The 23,735-nt window shown below is 39.2% G+C and overlaps 1 protein-coding gene across 1 annotated transcript in view; it reads right to left on the bottom strand.

Annotated features, from left to right (window-relative positions):
- Nucleotides 1-667: 667 nt before the first annotated feature.
- The window catches only part of NT5DC1 (5'-nucleotidase domain containing 1), a 151,852-nt gene continuing 128,784 nt past the window's right edge, over nucleotides 668-23,735 (bottom strand). The window contains exons 9-12 of the mRNA XM_074862336.1: nucleotides 21,560-21,678; nucleotides 20,553-20,711; nucleotides 14,260-14,428; nucleotides 668-901 (exon numbers count right to left, since the gene is read on the bottom strand). Of these exons, the coding sequence (XP_074718437.1) occupies nucleotides 783-901; nucleotides 14,260-14,428; nucleotides 20,553-20,711; nucleotides 21,560-21,678 (566 nt within the window). The 3' untranslated portion in view covers nucleotides 668-782. The remainder of the gene's footprint in view (nucleotides 902-14,259; nucleotides 14,429-20,552; nucleotides 20,712-21,559; nucleotides 21,679-23,735) is intronic.

Raw genomic sequence — 23,735 nt, 5'->3', positions numbered from 1 at the left:
AGGGAGGTGGAGAATGTGGGTTTGAATCCACTCAAGCTAAGAAGGGAACTGTACACAGGTTTCCCTCCTTCCACAGAAGAGCTCTGACTCTTGAGGTATTGAAGACTAAAGGAGGAAGAGGCATGTAGGGAACCTTTCCGTTGAATGGAAGTGGTTAGGCACTTACAGGAATACAAAACATTTGACAAAGGCTTTCAGGACTATCAGTCTGCATTTAGTTGCCTAAATCCCATTCAAGTCTCTTTTTGGGTGTGATACATCTTTCTCTTTGGGCCTCAGTCTTTCTGTATCTTCAAGAACTGTTACAGTGAGAGAATAAATTCCTCAGAGCCTGCAAAACACTGATCTATGGTGATAACCTGGTCTGTCCACGGTAACTCTTAGTGAAATATGGCTGAGAGTCTGGTTCATCTTTCCTGGGGCTTACAGAGTAGCAACAGCATTACCTTACATAGGGATAGTACTGAAAATATCCTTGAAAATGTAGAGTGTAACTTGGGATGAGTTATTACTATTACATTTCTCTTGAAGGCTTTGGACAGTGCATGGAAAAAGCCAATAGCACTTTGTGAAAGGTAGTGGTGGTCAGAAGATTTAGAGGAGGAAGCAGTGCTCACCCGTTCCGGCTGGACTAGAGCAACAAGTGAAACACAAGTCTACACAGGAGTCTGCGTTAACCCATCATTCTATTTTATGAAGCATCACACAGCATTTTCACCAATCAGCATTTGATAGCAGTTTAAGTAAGGGTGACAGGATTTTTTAAGGAAAAAGCTGACAACCTATTTCATAGTCACTGACTCCTCATTTGACAGCAGTGCTCTTGGAGGGCTTGGGTAATACCCAGCAGTTGGTGAGCTATTTGAGGAAAATCGTGCAAATCTATAATCCAGTGGCAAATCTGAAAGACAGAAACATACCACATCTGATTAGCAACACAGCCCATATCACATAAAAAATAAGCCTGTGGTGAATAGTAGTGCTTCTTAAGCCCTTGAGCTGTTTGCTTACCAGCATTAGAACTCAATCAGATTGCGTGATTATATATTTATTTGACATCGTCAGTTGACCAAGGGATTGACTTCCAGAGTTTACTCAACTGCAGTAAAGGACATTCAGTTCCTTGATTGCTAAAACAATGCTAGTCATAGAAAAATGTTAAACTAATGCTCAAAAATTAAAAAAAAATCTACATTGAGCCTAGATGGAATTTTTCCACTAGAAGACTTTCAAGTTCATTCTTCAATTTGTCACCTTCTTCTTTTATCTCAGCAATCTACTCACAAAAGGGCTACGTTTAAAACAAGTCTGTTTCTTTTTTTTTTTTTTTTTTTTGTGGCTACTATAGCAAGATTCCCCAAAGGTACCAGCTCTTAGACTTCCTTGCAGTGTTAACAACATCATTTTGTACCAATCATTCTTAGAAATCTGCACTTGTAACTTGGCATAGTCATCACTTCCAGTCTGTAACAAACACTGAATGCTTTAAAATAGTTCTGAACAGTCAAAGCTTTCTTTTCTGTAACTTTTTAAAAAAGTCTTTACTGCCAGCAGTGACCCGCCCACCCTCACAGCCAGAAAACTGATACTTCCCATGCTCACCTCTTATTTAAAGTTCAAGAAACCAAATTAAAAAACCATACAAATAGAACTTTATTCAAGAAACAATTATCCTTCCAATAAATGAAAAAGAAAACCCAACAAAAAAAGGGTTAGCTCCTTCCCAAGTTGTCTGTTTAGAACCAAAGCAAAACATAAAAACTATCACTCAGCTCATCTGAACAGTAAGTTATTAACGACAACTTTTTTTTTTTTTTTTTTTAAAATTTAGAGTCAGTTTCGGGTGATGGTATCCTGTCACTATATGCTACAATTTTTTTTTTCGCTAGCAGCTTTTGCGAAACAGAAAAACACAATCTTAGCAGTTTTGGCACAAACAACGGGAAGTTCAGGTCTGTCTCAGAAGAGATTCATACGCAGGCATCAGGACGGCATCCAGGTCCTCAGCTTTAAAACCATATTAAACATAACTAAAGCAAGCAAATTAGTATTTAGAGCCAGCTGAAAAACCAGATAGAGGCTGGAATAAAGTAGGAATGGGAGGAGACTTGATTGGAACTGAATTATGCTTTATGAAGTGGGTTACTCCAGCTTGTCAAAGAAGTACATTTTCTCATTTTGTCTGAGTCAGGGGAATCTCTGGAGCCCGTTCGAAGCACAGCAGAACAGGCAGATGTTTTTCTAGTCTGCAGAGGGCCCAATGGATTTACTGGCTGCCGAGTCTATTTATGAAAGCCTGTTTAAAACAAAGGTTTCCAAAGTAACAAATAATAAGAAAAAAGAAAGCAAATATTTCTAAATATCTTTATGAGCTATAAAAATCAAATGCCATATAGTTACTTTTATATAAAAGCTTTCACTAGCTTTTTAGTCTAGCAGTCTGGAGTCTCCCAAGAGTAGTTAACCAAAGAGCAGCACAAATTGGGCAGACTTGCTGCAGAGTTGCTTATGCTGAAGAAAAGAACCAGTTGGATCAAAATGGTAATTTTGTTGCTATTTCCTGGTAAAGTGGCTTTACACAATCAGCTTAAACACCAAACCCTACATACAATGCCTAAGACTCCAAAAGAGAGCAATCACTTTTTTACAAACCCCAATCTATCCATTTAAATATTGCTTTTGTCTGAGCAATCTGACTTTGGAAGATGACTATAAGGTATTTGTATTTAAAAATGTTGGCCAAGGCATCACTGAAAGTTGCATGAAGCAGTTACTATTCTTCACTCATGAAACAGCTTTTAAGTATCACAGAGGAAAAATCTTCCTGTATTTCCAGGTTAGTTTGTTTTGTGTTTTTTTTTTTTTTAATCAATGATTGCATTTGCAGCATCTGCTTTGACTGGAATATGCAACATTTTATATTATTGCTATATTTGTGTGATTTATGAGAAAGTTCTGGACTGATTCAGAAAGGCATCTTAGTGGCTATAAATAAACACACAGTGAGGACGAAGGGCTAGTATACAGGGAAAGAAAACGAAGATTTTTTTACTGGGATAATGCAAAATTTATGAAAAAATGAAAATCCATAAAATGTCATAGATGAAGACTGCTGTAAGTTCATTTAAAACGAGGTCATTGAAAACTTTGCAACTTAAAATAAATTGCAGTTGCCCTGGATTGCAAAAGTATCATGTGAATTGTACACCAAAGCTCAGACCAACTTCTTTTGATGTAATTGGCAATGGTGTCACTAGGTTCAGCAATACTGACTGGCTCATCAACAAAGAACAGTGATACAGGTCTGGAGCCTGCCTCTTGGACACAGCAGCAGTTCATTTCTGGTCTTGTTCCATATTATCACTGATGACATTCGCTAAACTGAAATGCTTGCACAGGCCACAGCAAAAGCATGCACAAAATAAGAAGTATTTGATAATAAAGCCAGTCTCAGGAAAAAAACAGTTGCTTATTTTGGAGTTGATTGCTTTCCTAGTGTTTTTGCCAGTAAATTTCTCCAGGTTCTTCTACTGTGCATGCTCACAACTGCTGCTCTTGTGGAAGACCTTTGCATCTTGACACCCTTCTTCTCTTGACCTTTGCATCTTGACACCACACTTCTCATCTAATCCTGATGGGGAGTCATAAATTAGGCAGGGGGCAGATACCCAGTCCTCTCTGAGATATAATTTGACAGCGAGGCTCTAATCAGTCCTAAACTACACTGATGATGAATTAAACACAAAACTCATCCAGTATTGCCACTCTCCCAAAAAAACCACCAAACCCTGAACAAACTAAACAGCTTGAGGCTGGAAGAATGAACTAGCTGGCTCTACCCAATTGGTTGAGGACCACAATCCCAGAATTTTTCTATCATACTTAGGTAATTCCACCCAGACTCATTTTGTTCCCAAGACAAATAGGATATTCACTTTTAAACCCAAAGACTCCTAGAAGTCAGACACAGAGGTCTATGTCCCTTTCTAGATCTACAGAAATGTCAGTTATTAGATGCATCACCCTGAATTTCTGTCCCCACTCCTTTCTTTGCTCCCACACCAGAGCCTGAGCGCGAGTGAGTGATGAAAACCAGTTCCCTTTGCAGTGACCAGAGTTACTAGTGTTTCCCAGTGGCTTGGGCAGCCTCATGGATTATACGCCTTAGCCTGAGCTCAGAAGCAGGACTCCTGCCCTGCCCTACCTCACCTGCAGGACTCCAGCAGCCCTGGTGTGAATAAAACGGCAATAATGATGTTTGAACAGTAACCACTATCAGTTACTGTGTTCCAGCTGCTGTGTTCCAGTTATCCAGATCCAGGTATCATGTGCCATTAATTACAACATTGTGTTCTGATGCTTATGTATACCCATATCTGTGGGAGTGTCAGTTCTGTGCAGCTGTGGGAGATTCAATATGTTAAGAGTCAAATCATGTGTTACTGGTAAATGATTAAGAGGCAAGTTGGCATTGGCCTGTCAGCCCTGCACAGCTGTGGGAGATTCAATACTTCAGAGCTCAGCCAGAGAGCTCAGTTTGGGAAGCTCGGCAAAGGTGGAGAGCTCTGCTCGAGAGAACTCTGCTTGGCGAGACAGGCAGGAGCTCTGTCCTGCGCTGGCTTGGAGAAGTGTCAGCTCTGCTCTGCACAGGCTCGGAGAAGCAGCAAGGCTTTGAGGCAAGAGAGATAAGAGACTGCAAGGCAGTGTTAAGGTGGATGGAACTGTTTGTGGGATAAAAGTGTTGATGACTCTCTAGCTGCTGATTTGCTTATTATGAAGTAAGAGCTAAGGTAGTGAGAGCATAAGTATGCGCTATTTTAATAATAAAGGATTTTCCATTTGCACTTCAATGGAGAGTCCGTGCCTCAGTTGCCACACGTATCCATGCATGTATTTAGGTCTTACGGATGGATTTATTTCATAGTTATTAAGCTGACAACATCTCAATGTCTGTGTGCTGTTCAGTTAGTGTAAGCTAACTAAATGAAAGCCACAAGCTTTTATCAGAAGAAAAAATAAGAGTTCCAGCCACGAGGAAGGAAAAAGAAACCACAAGAAGAAGGGAAAACGTAATATTCTTGATGAGTGATCAGGAAAATATTTGAGTAACTGAATGGAAGACAATTATAATCTAATCCAGACACAGGCCTGCTTGATAAACTCAATACTCACGTCTAATTGCTTTTTGAGATTTCCTTGAACAAACCAATACATTAAGCAAATGTAATCATAACTAAGCTCTCTAGATGGAAGGCATTTTTTTCAGTTAAAAGCACAGTCCAAGACTGAAACAGATTTCTCCCAAAATACACAGCAGAAATGTCAGGAATCATTTTGCAGTATTGACCAACAAAAGCAAAGCCAACATTTTTTAATCATGACACCACAGCAGCATCCTTGTGACGAGTAAGAAACCCTACAGAAAGCACAACTCCCATCCCCTCCCTGAGGTCTGCTCCCTCCAGTCAGCATGGCTGGAGCCAGACGCTGCAGAAACCTCTGAGTAAACAGCAGGGTTGTGTTCTTAAGTGAATGCAAATATGTCCTCCTGATTGCCACCAAGGAAAAGGCGCAGGGAGGAAAACCTTCATTAGTGATATCCAAATTTTAACTTGAAAAATTCTTAAACTGCTTAATTGTGGCAAATCTCAGAAAATACAGACAGAGCTCTATTGTACAGCTTAGCATCCAGGTGGTATAACTATAGGGGCAAACTGTCAGGCAGTATTAATTCTTTTGCTTTTACAGGAATTCCAGTAATTTACACTGGCTTAGAAACTTTGCTTATATTTCAAAGTTGCTGTTGAAGAAAGAGGAAAGTATTGATTTCTTAATGGTAATGATTTCTAATAATAATTTCTTAATAGTGAAGTAAGCACAACTGCTGCCGGAGAGCTCACCAGTTTGGCTGTGCTGTCGAGTGATCTACTACCTGACTTGCAGGTAATCTCTACAGGTAAACTATAACAAGTGTTGTTTTTTTTAAAATACTAAATGTTTTTATCTCCTGACCCATTTCTATTTTATAACAGTTGAAGCAGCTCTTGCAGCAAGACCTCGGAGTGTGAGGGATCATACTAATGCAAAAAGAAAAAAAACCCAAGGTCAGAAGCAGATTTATCTGACAGCAGTTATTTTTAGCAAAACTTCCAAGGCTGATTTTCCTAAAGAGGGAGGTCAGATGTTTGCTGTACTAAAACAAAGCTGCCGAAATAACTGAGGTCAGCATGAGCAAAGCGTTCCTTCTCTGTTACATGAGAATCACTGCTGCTGTCTACATACTCTGTGATTCAAAAGTTAGAGGAGGAGGGAAGGCATCTGTGCGGTGTCATATGGGAAAGGGGAGGCTCTTCACTACAGGTACGCTCTATAGAAGGAGGTTAGTAAAACTTCTGAGTTTGGATGTAGCTGGCACTTGCAACATGCTATATGAGCGAGTGCTGTTTATTCCTGGACACCCAGGAATAAAGACTAAAACTAGCCTCCCTGAAAGTGCAGGTTTGCTGCTTTAATTGCACCTACTTAAGAGCTTTTGCCAACACAGGTGTATTGGCTGGAGACCATGCCTGTGGCTCTGCCAGTAGACATCTGTAGCATGAGCTTAGCCCAAGGAAGAGCTTCACTGCCACTGGGGTTTATCACTGGCTACTCTTCTGCTGTATCTGACATGGAAGAGGGTGACACTGGAGAAAACCCAAGTGGCAAACTGTGGGGAGATGTGGAGCAGCAACCTTGCTGTCAGAGTTTTACAGAGGGATGAGTGCCTGAGGGATAGAAAGATCATCCCATCATGGCTGTTGCAATTGCCTGTGGCATGCAGTTTCACCGCAATTACCTTGGGACTAACAATTCATATTACTTTGGGTCTACCCTACGGCCAAGGGACTGCTGACCCCAGCTTGAACAAAACGGCTGTGCACAACGTGTGCACTACACTCGCATCTGAGCCTGACAGAGTCTGCAGGGAAGAAAAGCCTTAAAAATTCCTTTGCTGTTTCGTGTTTATACGAGAAAACTCATTATTTGTATGTGAGGGAAATTTCTCTCATTTTTGTTTTAGTTTAAATGGTGATTTTTGGAGATCCTTTGAGAAGATAGCTCTGTGTGGTTATTTGCTTGATCTGGAACCGATCAAAATAAAATATTGGACTATAATATTTTTAAATATTTACATGAAGACTTAATCTAAAAAACATCCTAAGACAATTCCAAGATCCTACTAGCAGGTGTTAGTCTTTCAGGGATCTGTTAATTAATTTCTGTCTGAATGACTCATCCTGGCTCTAGGGGTGGTGGGAAGGGCTTCTGTGGTAAATTGAAGGAATTAGCCTGAAAAAAAGCAATTCTCTGAGATGACAGGCATTTCTGATTGATTAAGAAAAAGAAATAAGTTGCGTTTTGAGACTGTGAAGGAGCTATATTAAGATAAGTGCAGTGATGATACGCCCCTTTACTTTCATTTTGAGGTAAACTCACCAAGATCAACCTTACTCTTCAAACTCTTGGGTTAATGTCATGTTTCCATTGTCATGTTCCCCTCTCTTGTAAAACAAATGTTTTCTCTCCCTTTCCCTACTTTTTCTTCTGGATGGGTGACTAATATTGCTTACCTTAAGGTAAAAAGCCACATGCAGACACACATTAAGCTTTTTAAGCAGTGAAGACAAAGCCTACATTGTTTTTTGTGTGTGTGTTACCATCTCAATCCAGAGGGAATATGTTAGGCACCAATCCAGAGCACATAAATGCTTCCAGCAACTTTTGCTTGTATGTGTGAGGCAGGTTATGTAGAATTCCAACCTGGTCAAAGAAATATTTCCAGTACTTGGTGACTTACCTATTTTCACTGTTTATCACACTCAAAAATTATCAACACTTTGTATTACCACCAGTGTTTTTAAAGAAGCAATCTAATCTCACCCTGTAAATCTGCGATCTAGTCAAAAGCCAATTATAGCTTTAATTACAGCCTGCAAATGAAATTATGCTGCCTGGGTTGAAGGATAACTTTAAAGCAGAAATGACTGAGTGGTTCCCCCTTTCTTAATGAGTTGCTCATGAGTTCTCCCTTTAATCTTTTAGAGGTGGCTGTACTTTGACATCACACAGAGCAAAATAACGATGGCAGGAACATTTCTGTCAGTTATTGGCTAGGAAGTAATCTTCTGGGTTCTGCATGATTTGACACGGCCTTCAGGGGCACAAGTCAATACACCTTTCTGGAGGAGGAAGGAAAGGCTGAACAAATTGTAATACATTGCAAGCTGTCCTTTCTATGTTGAAAATTACTACCAAGTAGTCAAATCCTTTGGGAACGTTGGGGTCTCAGACCCTTTGGGAAATAACTGGCTCCTGAAGACTTTTTATAAGCTAGTTCTTATTTATTGAACAATAAATTGTTATGGTTGAAATGCAGTTTATTGTTGATTTCAGCTGTATTTTGCAGCTGAAAAAATAACTGCATTTATTTGTCTGTTGAGCATGTTTTTCTTTCTCTTAAATGCAGAACACTGAAACTAGTTTCCTGGAACAGATGAATCAGATTTACATTACTTGACACTTTTCAATTCACACATAGAGCAAGATGCTGTTAATACCTTCAGAACATGTATCTTCTCTCTAGTCAATTACCTTTACTACCTGGTTTTTTACTTGTATCAAAACCTCAGAACCAGAAAACCTCAGAAATGTTGTTGCTGTATATGTATTTACACCAAACATAAAAATACATTTCTTGCATTAAAAGTTTCATTACAAAAATGACCTCTTTGGCCTTTTAGTAGCAACTACTATTCATAGCAGCTAAGCCCCAAAGCAGCTTAAATCCTCAAAGCTTTTTGATAAAACTTAGTCTTTAGATGATATTGTATAGATACATTTTTACACTGAAGCTGTTAAGTAAAAGCATGGTTCTAAGGTAAGGCATTAAATATAAAAGATTACTGCTAATTAACAAGTAATTATAATATGGATCTATATGTTTAAGGAAATTATATGCTATTATTGCATTATTTGAATATGTAAGAGCATATAATTATCACTCTAGTTACAGGAACAACTAATTTAATTTTAATAGGAGCTGGATTTGGCTTTAAATGATGTAATGTCAAAAAACCCCATACAACTGATGTATTAAAATATGGGGGATTTTTTGTTTCACTTCAGCAATAATTATGAATGATACTGTTCAGGATATAGAAGTGAGTATATGGCTACATGCTTAGTGAAATTCCTGACTTCTGTGGTAATAGTTGATTCTTCAAGGGCATTCACCTTTAAAATACATGTCGAAGAAAGAGTGTGAGGTTTGCAATTTGTAGTTGATCTGTGATGGGCAGACCCGTGTATCTGCAACCCATGTGTTGCCAGTTTGGATGCCCCAGCCACAGCTGCCTTGGGCTTTCCATTGTGCAGATAATTTGCAACTCTAAGCAGAAACATGAACTGCTTTGCCATGGTTCACTGGCAATTTTATCATTATATTTCTACAGCAAGCAGGCTGATGACTTACACTCCTGCAGAAAGTGGCAGGGTACAGATCTGTAGGCGTCTTTAAAGAGACAGTCTCGGTAAATTATAATGGAGATTTTTCTCTTGTACTAGCTAATTGAAGTAACAGTAAGGCATGAAGAAAAACTTATTCACCCATATGGGCAAAACATGGTAAGATTTCATATAGCATGCAAGATTTAAAAAAATGCTTTATCCTCATGCATGACACAAGCTTGGTTATCAAATCTCCAAAGTGTGAAATGAACTCCATCTCCATAAAACATTTACATTTGCACTAATTCTTCTCTGAAATGCAACTCTCTTGAGCTGCAACATAGCTCAATCTCCTGTTCTTGCTTGCAGTAATTTTTAATCCTATGACAAGCCTCACCATTCAGAGGTTATGAGACAAGTTCAGAAGATTAGGTTAGCAATCATGAAATTTAAAAAAAGGGTTTTTTGGGTTTTCCTTCCTAGGATTTAAAGCCCACATTCTTAAGCTCTTTTTTGCAATGAAGAACAAAACAAACTTACCAAAATTCCCCTGTAAGCTCTAAAACTCCACAGTTACTCATCACGGAATTTTTGAAGTGGGTCTTTTAAACCAATACCAACCATAATAAGATTCAAAGGAAAAGCATTAGCTTGAAATATACATATAATCTTTGGGATCAAAGAATTGTTAATCAAATATCCATCTAAAATGGTAGCACTGGCTATTTATTTTAGTGACTTTTTCACACAAAAACTTTCTTAGTAAATATGATATTATTTGTATTTGATCTTCTTTGTAAATCAGAGACATCTTCTGTAATTATTGTTGGAATACCTATGTGATGTAGGACATACAATTATTTACATGGGTATCTGGAAATTTGATCAAATGGCCAGAGTAGCAGTTGCATGCTCCTCGAAGGAAAAGTTCAGAGTAATCAGGTATGACAGATTATATCAGGTATGATAGAGTACCTGCCTCTACTTGGCACATACCAAACTTTCTGAAGTGGAGGAGGATGTATGATAAACTGTGGTTTATGCAAAAAGCCATTTTTCAGACCCCTACACCTTTTCATTTCCATGTGTGAGCTTGAATGTAACATTCCCATAGTAATGGATCCTGGTTTGGAAAATTTGGCTTATGATATCATTGTGCTTGAAAACAGTCAAAATCTGTAAGGGAGCTGTAAATGAGAGATTCAATAGCAGAAAAGTGAAGAAACAGATGGATTTGTGAATGAGGCATGTAGAATGGGAGTAGAGACATTGGCTTCCACTATTTTATTAACCATGTACTGTCAATATAATCACGAGCTCATCAGCTTTCCAATACTTGAGAAAAACTTCTCTGCTTACTGAAAGTGGTAAGGAGAATTAGCTCACATGAAATGTTTAGAAAACTTGCAACTTAACTCATCTTCTCTTAATATTACAAAGATATAACCATAATGCTGCTCTTCAGTTAAATCTTTTTAATGTCATCTTAATGTCACGGTGATAATGTCTTAAATGAAGAGTCTTATTTGACCTTTATCTGATTTCCAATCCAAACTGAGGAAAGTACACAGAAGGTATTATAGAACATCCCTTCTGTCCTTTGGGCAATTTTAACAATAAACAAAATGTCCTTTTTCATGCACAAGGAAAATGTCAATTTCTCTTCAGGGACTGTCAGGGGAGTTTAGATGACAAACTGTGACACAGTAATTTGAAATCCCACTAATATTTTCCTTGCCAGAGGTGAGATTAAAGTTCAGAATTTCTGATGCATCTTTGAATGCAAACCCCTTTTGAGTTAGATACTGAATTTTCAAGTAAAGATGGAGACAGAAGTGTAGAAGAATGACTGCATATGATTAGCACAGAAAGCTAATGAAGAATGGATTGGATTCTCTTTTCACCAAGCTGTCATTTTACTAATTACACATACACTTTGTGTATATGCTTTGCCATTTCATACTTTGAATGGCCAAAAACTGCAACAGCAGCATTCCCTGTGAAATCCTTGTCCTACAATGCTCTTTGGCAAGTATCAGATCATTCCCTTCAGTTACACGTACAAATTATCAGAAGGCATCTGCACCAAACTTACAACATATTGGTGAAAAGAGAACTGTCAAAGTTGTTTCTACTCCAACTTCTCAATCCAGATCTATAGCTTATTTTTATTTTTTTTTACATATTTCCTCTATTTTAAAAAAATGGAAACAGGCTTGAAGGGTTTTATTACCCAAAATGAATTTCTGATAGCTCTCTCAAAAGAATTGTCATATGAATTTTGATGGAAACGGAGTTATTTTTGTAAAACATCACTAGTATTGAATAACAGTGAATAATTTTTGGAATGATCTTTTTCAGTGAAAAATGTATTTTGAGAAGTAAACCAAGCTGTTCTTTATGCACTGATATATGTTGCATCCAAACAACAAGAATTATTTTAAAGTTAGCACAGCAGCAATTGTCTGCCTTTCACCAAATATTTTTGCGGATCGCAAGCTGTTGGGATATTTACTTGTGCATGGCACTTACTATTGCTCATGTAGATGTACAAAGGCCAGGTCAGACATTGCTAACAACGAAGCCCTGGTGAGCCCACAGCTCACAGGAGGCAGCAGCTCCTTTGGCTGGGTCAGGCTGAGCCGGGTGCTGCCGGGGCCGTGCCAGCTGGTAGCCGGGAGCTGGACTAGTACAGCCAGCACGCCGGCAGCCTGGCTGCGTGTTTGGGCTTGGGGGTCTTGAGGGAAGGCCTGTGTTTTTGCAGCTTGGCAGTGGAAAGTCCTCTCCTGTAATTAAAGTAGAGGCATAGAAAAGGAGAAGCTGGAGTGCATCAAACTCGCATAACCTGTTTGAATCTCTTCTAGCTAGTTATTCCCAAATAGCTGCAGCTAAGCTATTAACTTACAACTGCAGCCAAAAACTTCAGGGCTTGGCAAAGCAGGGGCTCTCACAGCTTGCTGTGACAGGAGTCAGACAAGGTATTCGAGAGGAGTCAGGAATTCCTCAATATCCATAATAATGAACATCTGCTCTTCTCCACAAACAAACAAGAAATACCTCTCTCTGTAAGAAACCAGAGATGCTCTCGTACCTTCAGCTTTGAGTCTGCTTTCAGGCGCACAGCTGCAAGTTAAAAACGTTATTTCTCCCCTGTCCTTTAGCGCTGGGGTATAGGTTTCACAAACACCAGCCTCTGCCCCAGCACTGGTCCGATGCAGCGAGGGACAGCTGACAGCATCGCTCCTAATGGAGGAACAGACTTTGCAGGGGCTCCACTGCCGATGACAGGCAGCTATGCTACTCACTAATTTACACGGATATGCCTTTCTGGTTCTCACCCTTTCATCTGTAGCTGTAAACTTGGTGGCATGTTTGTGGTGTAAAGCCTTTGCTAGCCCTGCAAACTGAGGTGTGGTTGGGGGAAGCTGGCTGGGAGGCAGAGCGTCACAGAGCACGGCTGACTGACGTGTTTCTCCTAGGTCAACACTTCCAAAGAAAGCCGCAGAATGACTTCAGAAAAGGTATTAGAAGGGAGTTTTACAGAAGTTACCTCTCTCTTGGCAACTTCCCTTGTTGTATTTGGGCTTTGTACCTTTAGGCTGAAATACAGACTGCAACATGGCAAATATCAGATGCATAAATGTGGCATTGTATGAGTTTTCTGTTTTGAGATATCCTTATAATGTGTATACATCTGTAGAATATGGTTGCAAAGAACAGATCTATCGTGTTCTGGTGCAGAAATAACTGCTGTGCAAATCTGAAATGCTCTCTTGAGACAACTTTTTATTCCTTGGTCTTATGCATGAAGTAGACAACAGATGCTGAACAGAGGTGTTAGTAAACTAAATATTTGTGTTCTTCACACAGCTAAGCATCTCATTCATTTAGTAATTTGTTTATTCCTCTAGATACGGTGCATCGATAAAGTACTGCAGACGCAAAGTTATTGCAGTATTACTGCTACAGCTATTCCTACAAACCATCCAAAATTATGTATCATCCCTCCAGGGATAAACATTAGTGAAAATCAGAATATCAGCCATAATTGTACCTTTGATGCAGCCTTGAAGTAAGAAGGTAGAAAGCCTAAGCTGATTTCTCAATTAGGTGAATTTTTGGAGAACAAGACATTGCTTGTGATCGCCTTGTTTTCCAGATAAGGAGAATATTTTAGGCTCCAGCTCTGTCCATAATGATGCCATTTCAAAAGCAATACACACATTTGAAAAGAAACAAAGAGAGAAGCACGGTCCTAGACATTCTTGGCTTCATTACATTCCTGCGTTCATTCATCTCCATTTCAACTATAGAGACAGGTGAGCTGATTGAGGAAGGATAACAAGCCAGATCAGAGAGTAACATATTTGGAAGTCTAAAAAACCCAAGTAGCTTGGGATGCCTTTGTTTCCTAAGGTTATTCACCACTGAAAGTAGACACAGCAAAGTACTGTGGGGACGTCCAGAATCAAAATTCAGGTACTAATCTACAGTCTGTTAAATGTTGCATCCTATTTCTAACATAGGATAAACCAAGCATCTAGTATTTGCAGGCACAAACAAAAAAACTGAACTGGTGTTAGCAGACAACTATTAAAAGCATAAATGTCAAAGTAATTAATAGCCACTAGCATTAATTGCTGCATGATATAAACAAGAGTATTTTCGAATGTACTTCAGATACACGTAATCTCAAAAATAGATCTACAGTATGACAAAGTTACTACGAATACTACATGTTCATTAGGAAAAAAAAAAAGCAGTCTTCCTTACCTGCTATTGCTTCAAGACTAGGGATTGCAATAGTGCTGTAAGTGGTAATACATCTACAGGACCATGTGCGAACTAAGGTTTCCTCTGCATTTTCCAGGCCTGGCAATCTGTCCACGAAGAAAGAGCCCCACTGTTTAGATACAAAGTAAGGAGCTTTGAGCTGATGTCCCTAAAAGAAAAATAAATAAATATATAATCTTAAAAAAAAAAGAAATCTTCTTTCTCTACCCAATCACAAGCATTAGTTTAAGGAACTCTAGTGTTTCTCTGATTTTTTTGGGAAAACTGTTTTGTATCTCAGGAGCAATGTGACTTTAAAATATTATAAAGAAACCCAATAATAATCTTCCTCCTTTAAGTCCCCAAGCTTCTCTTAATGCAACTTATGGATTCCCTAGGACATAAAAAGTTGGCTATAAATATTTTTCCCTTAAAAATTACTCTTTTCTCCATTTTTCTGTTTTCAATAGTGTGAATAGCCTGCTGCCTTTCTGTGCTGGAGAAGCTGGATAGCTGTGGCACAGACCGTAATCCAGCTTGGACCTCCTCCCAGGAGAAAGGAGTGTCCCGATGCTGGATGGAGTAATTGTGAAGAATGCATCATGCCACCTGTGTTGTGTTATCTGTTTCTGAGCTGAGGAATGAGTGAGAACAGAGGCGCAGGATCCATGGAGAGCCATTCAGTTGCCTAGCAAATTGTGAAAAATTGACATTTTTTCATGTATATTTTCAGACAACAACATGTAGACTCGTTATGTTTGAAAGAAAGTATTAAAGCAGCATTGGGAAAACTGATTTTTTTAGCAGTTCATCTTGAAATCTGCCATATATTGCCATGAGCAGCCAGAAAAAGCTCCAGGAGGCCTCTACAGAAAGACGAAAAAGTGAAAAACAAAACTGTGAACGACACTATAGAAAATCTGTTAAAGTCATTTGTGTGCGAAGTATCTTTTCAGATGAGCAAAGCATAGAAGAACAGATATCCTAGTATGTGCCTCCAGATTTGTGAACTTTTGTACTTTATTTTCCATTTAACCCCTTTCTTAATAGTTTTAAGAATCTGCTGGAATAAATTGTGTTTATGACAGAGGTCCGTGGTTTTTGATCACAAGAAAGATGTTGATCCAGCCAAACAGACCATGTCAGTAAACACAGAACCATTATTTTTGTGATTCTGCATAACAGTTTTTTTCTCTGAGCATAGCTGAGGGTGGAGAGGAAGTATTGATTTGGACAAACATAGATATTGGTTTCTGTCTTCTGATGTTAGTAGGTTGGAAAAAAACCCCATATCTTTTGTTTCAAAACCAGTAGTTCACTTAAGAGCTGGGCTCTTTTGTGTTGGTTTTTTTTTGCCTCACAGGGATGGCACCTTACTTTTTTTTTTTTCCCCCAAATCTTACCTTTCCATGCAAATCCCAGGGCTTTACATCAGTTATAATTAAATGTAGATGCTATGCTGAATTAAAATCCATTTGTCAGCTGGATGACACATGCAGAAAACTCTTTATGGCCATTCCAGCTGTTCAGGTGATTAATGTGTAACCCCAGTACTGGCCCACACAAGCATTTGCACAAGACAGGGCCTATTGATGAGAGAAAAAATTTGAGGCTTCTGCTTTTAACATGTATGATTGGTTCAATAGGCAATTAAAATTGAAATCTGAGGAAATGAATTGATTTTTTCAGAGGTCTGATTCTTAGTGAGAATTTTTTCCTTGTTAAGGACGAGGGAGTTACATTTTGGTTTTACAGCCTAAGCCCTTAATAAAATCAAAGCCAGTTAGACATGAGAGTTGTCTTCAAGTCATCTGGTAAAGAACTCTCTTCATTTTGCTACTGGCTTATTTCCACATGGCAAGAGTGGTTTGGTAGCGACACTAAATCTTGATCTCAAGTCTGAAAAGAGCTGTAAAAACTGCCCACATCCTTTGGAAGCATCTGACACCACTCCCCCTGCCATCCCTAACTGCTGCCTACATGGTGTCCGTATCTCACCTGCAGCATATGTAGCCTGCAGTGAAGGAGAGGTCACATACCATGAAGTCTATGCATCTGTGAAATGAGGCAAAAGTCCCCTGGTGACATTGCTACTCCTCACATGCCTGGAGACACATATTCAGCGGTGGGGCTGAGGAGCTCTGGAATGTGCACCAGCCTCTCCTGTAGTCCCCAAACATGGGGTTTGCTCTTGAAGCAGGACAGTAGGTCCTGGAAAGTGCTGAGCAATCCTTCTTTTGTATGAAAAACTCCCAAGTGTATGGTTTTGCTCTCAGGTATATTGGTCAGACAGTAGCAGGTTGGATGTTGATTGTGTCAGTTAAGGGTACAAACCCTCAAAGACTAAATCTAGGCTTCAGACAAATAATGATGTTATGAATGTTCTCCAAGTCCCAAGGCTTTCAACTACGTTAAACCACTGTAACCTTTGCTTTATTAACTGTAGACAAATAGAGCCTGTTAACAGAGCAGACAGAATCTCTTACTAGGACCCTTGGGTGACACTGATTTGTCAGCTTACAAATGACCTATTTAAAATTGAAATAGGCAGGGAGCTGGGCTCTAAAGTTTTTCTATGTTGGGTAAAGAGATGGAAGAAAGAAGGACGTAAAGGAGACAGGAGCGAAAAATCAAGCTGAAAAACATTGTACATGCAGTATATTAGTATTTTTAGATGGGATTTGCCCTCTATGCCATCATCTTTATACCAAACGTGGGACACTAGGATTATTTTATTGCGTACTGTATCCTGTATCCTGCATTGAGTATAATGGATGGTACTGATGGCTGCATGCTTTGTGCCAAGGTAGTAACACCACCAAGAACTCTTAGTGCCAGAAAAAACGATGCTCAAAATACAGTTTTGCCAGCATAACAGCAAGTATTTGAGGTGTTTCTGTCAGCACAGCTGTGCTGGTTACAGCCAGATGTCCCTGAATAACACAGCCATGCTGGGTGTGCAAACCTGCTACTTGTCTAACTTTTGCACAGAACCTGCCCCCCACAAGTCACGTGCAAATATAAAACATTTCACCCGTGATCATTATAGCTAAACTTCAACATGGATCACTATAAGCAGACTTCCTTTAAAATAAAATGAATTTCACTTCAGGATATTGCTTTAAGGGTGTGGCTTTAATTTGACAGTTAAATGTTGTGAGCAGCCCATCAGGTTGCTCCTGAAAATACTGTTAGATTTGTGTTAAACAGGAGTAAAGAGACAAACAGAGACAAAACGCACAGAATAATTAGTCCTTGTCTAAGGTCATGCTGAGGGAGTTAGGGAAATGCAGGGGGGTAAGGGCCCTGACTATCGCAACCAACAAGCCACTAGGTAATACTGTAAAAATTAGTTTTTCCTTCTAACTGCAAAAAATATCATCTATATCTGCCAATAACTCCTTTGATTTATTCTCCATTCATTCCTATAGCCCAAGATTTTTACACGCTGACTAGCTCCTCTGTAATCATTTCCCTCGAAATCCTGGGACGAATTCCAGCTTTTCTTCGAGTTTTCATTGATGGAGTTGATCACACATTTAAAGAACAGAAGGCAAAAACAAAGCCTCCAGCCAAGCAAACAAACCCCCAAATCTGGGGGGAATCTCATTTCAACACAATGCTTGGTATTTTTTTTTTCCCTGCATGCTGCAATTCACTTAGGAGCTGAGTAATTGCATGAATAGTTTTTAGTTTGCTATTCTCTTGCTCATTTGGTTATGACTCATGGACTTGAAAGAACTGCAGATGTTATCATAATTTCACAGTTATGTGTATCTGGCTTATATCATGCATTTAATTGAAGGGAAAAGACAAAAACTGCTAATGAAAATGGAGATTACTAGCCTCCCAGTTTGTGTGTGAGGAGGTTGTTTTCTTCCCCTCTCCCTGTTACTGATGAAACACCAGTCAAACAACTGAAAACAGTCTTTTGTAATTTCTTTCTGAAAGATGCAATGGCAAATTAGAAGCAATACTTTATTTCTTTAATAATATTTTGTAAAGACTGATAGAAGGGAGGATTGCATCTTGTATTAAATCAGTCCCTCTCTGCACACCCAACATGGCATGGAAAATCTGCAATACTAGTGTATTTTTTTTATCGCCAATGAATGAGAAGGCTGATGAATAAGGCTAAATCTAATTTGTTAGTGCCTAATTTTCCAGAAACACCAGACTTTGTACAGTCCTTTGATTTGGCTTTTCTCCCCTTTTAACCAAAGGGTTAATGGGAGAAGTTGATTAGGGGAATGAAAATAAAATTTTCATAGGCTTGTAAAGGGAGTCCCTTTGAACTAGTCCTGTTAAGTTAGTGCTGTCCAGTCAACTGCAGAGATATGGATGTGACCTGTTGTTCAGACTCCAGTGAGCAGCGTGGTAATGAAATAACACCACTGACCTGCCACGGCCCCCCTGGTTCAGATTCCTTTAATCAACGCAATTCATTTCTCCCTTGCTTGCTTGCTGTCACTGGTAGCGGATGTAAACTGAACAGGGGTTGTGTGTGGCAGGGGTGGTGTCTCCCCGAGATACTGCAATCTCTTATCAGGAATACTACAGCATTAGTGAAATGTCAAACATCTGTCTAAAAGTCTCAATTTCCTATTTGGTAACTGCAGCCATAGAGAAGATGGATCTTGTGAGCAATTGACCAGAGGTATTGCAACAAGAGAAAACCAAATCATCATCAAGGGCTTAGAAATACATCACTCAGTAACTCTTTCTTTGTACTTCCAGGAAAAGAAACATGTCTGTTTACATATGCATGCTTCAAAAGCATATATTGAACATGCTTAAGAAACTATGGATGAATAAAAAAACCCCAAACCTTACAGAGAAGTAAGTTCTACGCAGCAATGCAGCAGAGTCCCCACTCAGAGAGTGGACAAATTTATGGAGGAGAGTAAGTTATTTTTATAGCATTAATTAATTAAATCAAATTAGATTAACCTATATAGCACTACTACTCACCCTTCCTTTTTTACCCTCCTTTCTTAGTGAGAAACACATATTTCTTGATAGGAGACTTCAGTTTGTTTGTCTTCATTTTAGTTTTTCTACAACACAGTTAAAAGCCTAAACACTAATGATTATATTTCCTTATTTCAGTAACTGAAATGTCCTTGTCTGACCTTAGTTTAGAAATTGGGATAGTGGGGGAAAATATTAGATACATCTATTAAAAAAAGTGGAGAAATAGATGTCACATCTATATTGTTTTAGTCCCACTGAAGATAGCCTTTTCCCCATAAAAACCAGGGGCTTTTAAAACACTTCTTAGTCAGATTAAAAACATCTCTAGCATAAAAGCACACTACAAAAATCTTCATATCAGTAAGTTAACTTTTTAATCACAAAGACTAATTATTTAAAAAGAGAAAAAAAGTGCTTTACAAAGCAAAGTGCAAAAAGCATATCTATCTCTCTGCAATTAGAAGAAAATGACCTATTTATTTAGGAACATAAGAAAAGAAGAAACACTCCAAATGGAGAGTGAAGCTGCACTGTAGTTCCTACATAGGACACGCTGGAGGTACAACACTGCCGCATCAGCTATCTGAGCACTGTTCCCTATCTACTTTGTTCTTCAGCAGTGGAGAAAAAGGGTAAACCATAATAACCTTCCACCTTCTGTGGGAGAATTAAAGAGTGGCAATAGTGCTAAGGCCCTGCTTCCCAGCTGTGATCAATCTGAAAATCACATTATTTATCTGAGGTAACTATCAGTAGTCGCATTGGACCAGATTTTGAAGCAGTCTCTCTTATCTGAGCGCAGCTGTCACCAAAATAAACAACCTAAGAGGGAATCAGCAAATTAAAAGTTCTTTGTATATACGTAAAGCACAAGCAAACTGTATTTCACAAAGAGAGAAAGAGAGCTTTAAAACAGCCTAATAAAAATTCCTCTGTGTTTACAGTTGCCCACGACATGCAGGGAAACGTCATGAACTCAGCAGAGTTCAGGTGCTGGACTTGTGATAAGCGGCCATGAAATTTCTCCTTGTAGGATGGAGGGCAGGTTCTTGTTACTGAGAAGACTATGCTTTTTTGTTAAGGTAAAGCGCATACAGCTCTTTTTCCAAGATCTGTGATTTAGCTTTGGGTAGAGGCTGTGTCACCCATGCAATGCCGAGCTGGGACAGAATGGTGACAAGGAGGTTATGTCTGCAAGGGATGCTGACACTGCCAGCAGCCTGGTAAGATAAGCCGGCTCATTCTCAGTGCAGGTGGCACGAGGCTTTTTTGTAACTTACTTTCTTCTGTTCCAGGAAACATCTGCAAGGAAACCTTACCTCATATTTTCCTTTCTTCTCCAAGGGCTCAGATTCAGTCTCTGCAGGCACTGTAACTTTGTCCCCTAGAAGCTCCTCTAAGATGAAGACAGTTTCCCAGTTGCTATAGTGACGAGCTGGGAAAATATCTGAGTGCATGCTGTCACCAAAATAAACAACCTACAAGGGAAGCAGCAAATTAAAAGTTCATTGTATATGAGGAAAACACAAGCAAACTGTATTTCACAGAGAGAGAAAGAGCTTTAAAACAACCTAATAAAAATTATTCTGTATTTAGTTGGTCATGACACACACAGATCTTATTAATGTCACAGTTTGGGGTTTTATCTTCAACCAGCTCCGTAAGGAAAAGGCTGGCCCTGGACAGCCTCCTTGCTCTCACCTTTCAGGGGCACTGGATGGGGATGCCTGGCTGGGACCAGCTCAGAGGACACCACCGAGATTTTTCACTGACAGAAACAGCCTGTCAGGAAGCAGTGGCTACCAAGAAAATACAGTAAACAATGGGAATGGATTTTGGACAACTTTGGAAACAAGAGAGAACATGGAGCATCTCTCAGTGACTCAGAATCTCTTCTGTGCCCAGAGGGTAGTTTACCCACTAGGGAAAATGTGGTCTCACCGTCTTCAGTGGCATTTTCACCCATCCAGACCTGTAACTAAAATAACATGATCATAGTTTTCACTGATGCCACCTTTTAATCTATCTGATGTGTTTCTTCAGGGAGATTGTTTATCTCCTGATTACAATCTGATTCTCCCCAAAGCTGCTGAAATGCACGACTGTGCACGCAGAATAAAACATCTAGAAAGTTTATATATTCTACCGATAAGAAGACTAATATGCTACTTCCAGTTCTGGACTGCAGTCTGTTAGACAACAGCAAGTGTAACCAGAACAAAAATTTGTGATCGATCACATCAATAACTTTAATGAAAGCTTGTCTGGTGAATTTTTGGCTGAAACAGGGTATTTTCAGGAAGATTTACTCTCACTTGTAACATACCTTGGGATCCAACTTGCCAGTCATCTTCTTCAGTAGTTCATAAAGCTGGATAGCATTGCCTTGGGAATACCAGCCGGGCTTGTCCAGTGATAGCAGAGCCTCCTGCTCCTCATCATTCTCTGAAATCACCAAGCAAAATCAACCACTGTTAGCGAGAGCAGCTCATGCTCCTGTATTCATGAGACATGTGAGAAGCTGCCTGTGCACAGCCTGGAGATCGTGGTCTATTTTGACATTAAACCAGCTCCAGTGTCTGGCTGAAGTCCTGGTACTGACTGTGGGTTCAGTCAAGGTGTTCAGTAGCTGGAGGTAGGCAGACATTTGTGAAAAAAGAAGCAGCTGAGCCTCATCTGCAAGGGCTACAGAAGAGCTGAGGAATCAAAAAGTCATAGAGTTTGCCTCCCAAACACTGCCGCAGTGAAGACAGGAAACCACGTGGACCAGACTGATGGAGGAGTTGCTACAGATCTAAGGTGAAACCATGAGATAACACACACTGTAAGAGACAGCATGTACCTTTCCCCACAAATTACCTACTGCTTTTAAACACTGACATAAATACAATAAAACAGACAGAGGTAGCTCTTACAAGCATTTGCCAGCCTTAGATCAGCACAAGCAATGAGAAGTTCCAGTTATCATCCACTTTTGGAGAAATGATGAGCGGACAATATTGCTGCTGCGCTGTAATCCACACTGGCATATATCCACACTGGCAGCTCTCAGTGAACCGGAAAAATCAGTAGAAGCTGAAACTCCCCAGTCATCACCCAACTGTGCCATAGGCTTCCTTTCTAGCTGATCCCAAAGCAGCTGGATCTGTCCTGGTGTCCATTCAGATCCATGTGCTATTGCCAGATAAACTCCTTTTAGCTCCTTGCTGGAGCCAAAATACTAGCCTTAGTGAACTGATAAACTAGAATTTCATCTGAAATATTAATATCTCTGTCTATTGAAGTGGTTAAACAAAAGGGTTATTTTGTTATTCAGTCTCAGTCAAACATGTCTTATTTTTTATGCTAGAGACAGAGGGATTAGAAGCCAACACAGTACTTTGATCTGACTTAGATGTAACATCAGGACTTCAGTTTCCTGCTTTATGGAATTTTTTGAAGTACTTAAAATGGGTTAGGAAGAAGACTAAGACAGAGCAAAATTAATTTGGTTTGAGACTGCTAAAAGCTGGAATGAAAATTTTGGAGAAGCGTGAAATGACAAGACAGTTTTATGTTTAAGAGCACTGAAGATGTACATGGCACAGTACATTTGTCCTTGAAAGAAATAAAAAAAGCAAAAGGAGGGAAATAGGTATGTGGAGAGAGGCAGGAAATAATTCTTTAATATTATGAATCTAAGAATTTGAATAGGATTTATTCTCAGACAAAACTATTCTATATTAAGGGTGTTTTATAAACTAGGAAAAAACAAGGAAATTCAAAGTTGACACTAACAATTCATGTAGAACTTGTGTGGAAATGTCTTTTCCTTTGTTCTTCTCCAGAAACCTAACTATAATAATAATAAGTATGATAGCATCCATAAAAAAAAATCTTAATTTCCTGACTTTTAAAATACTTTTGACCAAACAACTTTTGATCAAACAGAAGTTGTCAAACTTCAGCAAATTTGTTTCATTTTCCCTGTATTCTTAGACATATTTATAAGGCTGGCTGAACAAGTAGACACAATCTTCAAACAATATGGACATAGAAAAAGAAACTTATGAAAACAACAAACAACTCTTTTCAGCTGCTATCAAAAGTTTTTTGAAGTTTGTGAAGGTTTGTATAGCTATCATTGTCTCTACATTCAGTGAATCAGGAACATACTGGAGAAAAACGGAGCTATTATGAGAGATATTTTCAGAATAACAACATCGCATTTGTGAATAGAAGCCCTACATATTAGAGCAGCAACAGAAGGCTCCAGCAAAGAGCAAGACCCTGCTTTGCTACCTCTATGGAAAGGCATGAGGGGCAGTCCTGACTGAAAAAATTCACTCTAATTACAAGGTAGAAGATCTTTCGCTCTGTGAGATCTATTACTGTCACCCCTAGCAGTGGGATTCATCTCACTTAACTTGATGCATCCGGATTTTAGGTTTCTAATTTACAGTTACAATCTGAACTAGTTGGCCAGGCTCCCTCAGTAGGCAAAAGAGAATGCAAGAAGCACT

This window comes from Strix uralensis, chromosome 3 (genome assembly GCF_047716275.1).
Source record: "Strix uralensis isolate ZFMK-TIS-50842 chromosome 3, bStrUra1, whole genome shotgun sequence".
Taxonomy (NCBI): Eukaryota; Metazoa; Chordata; class Aves; order Strigiformes; family Strigidae; genus Strix; species Strix uralensis.
This window is presented reverse-complemented; position numbering and strand designations above follow the sequence as displayed.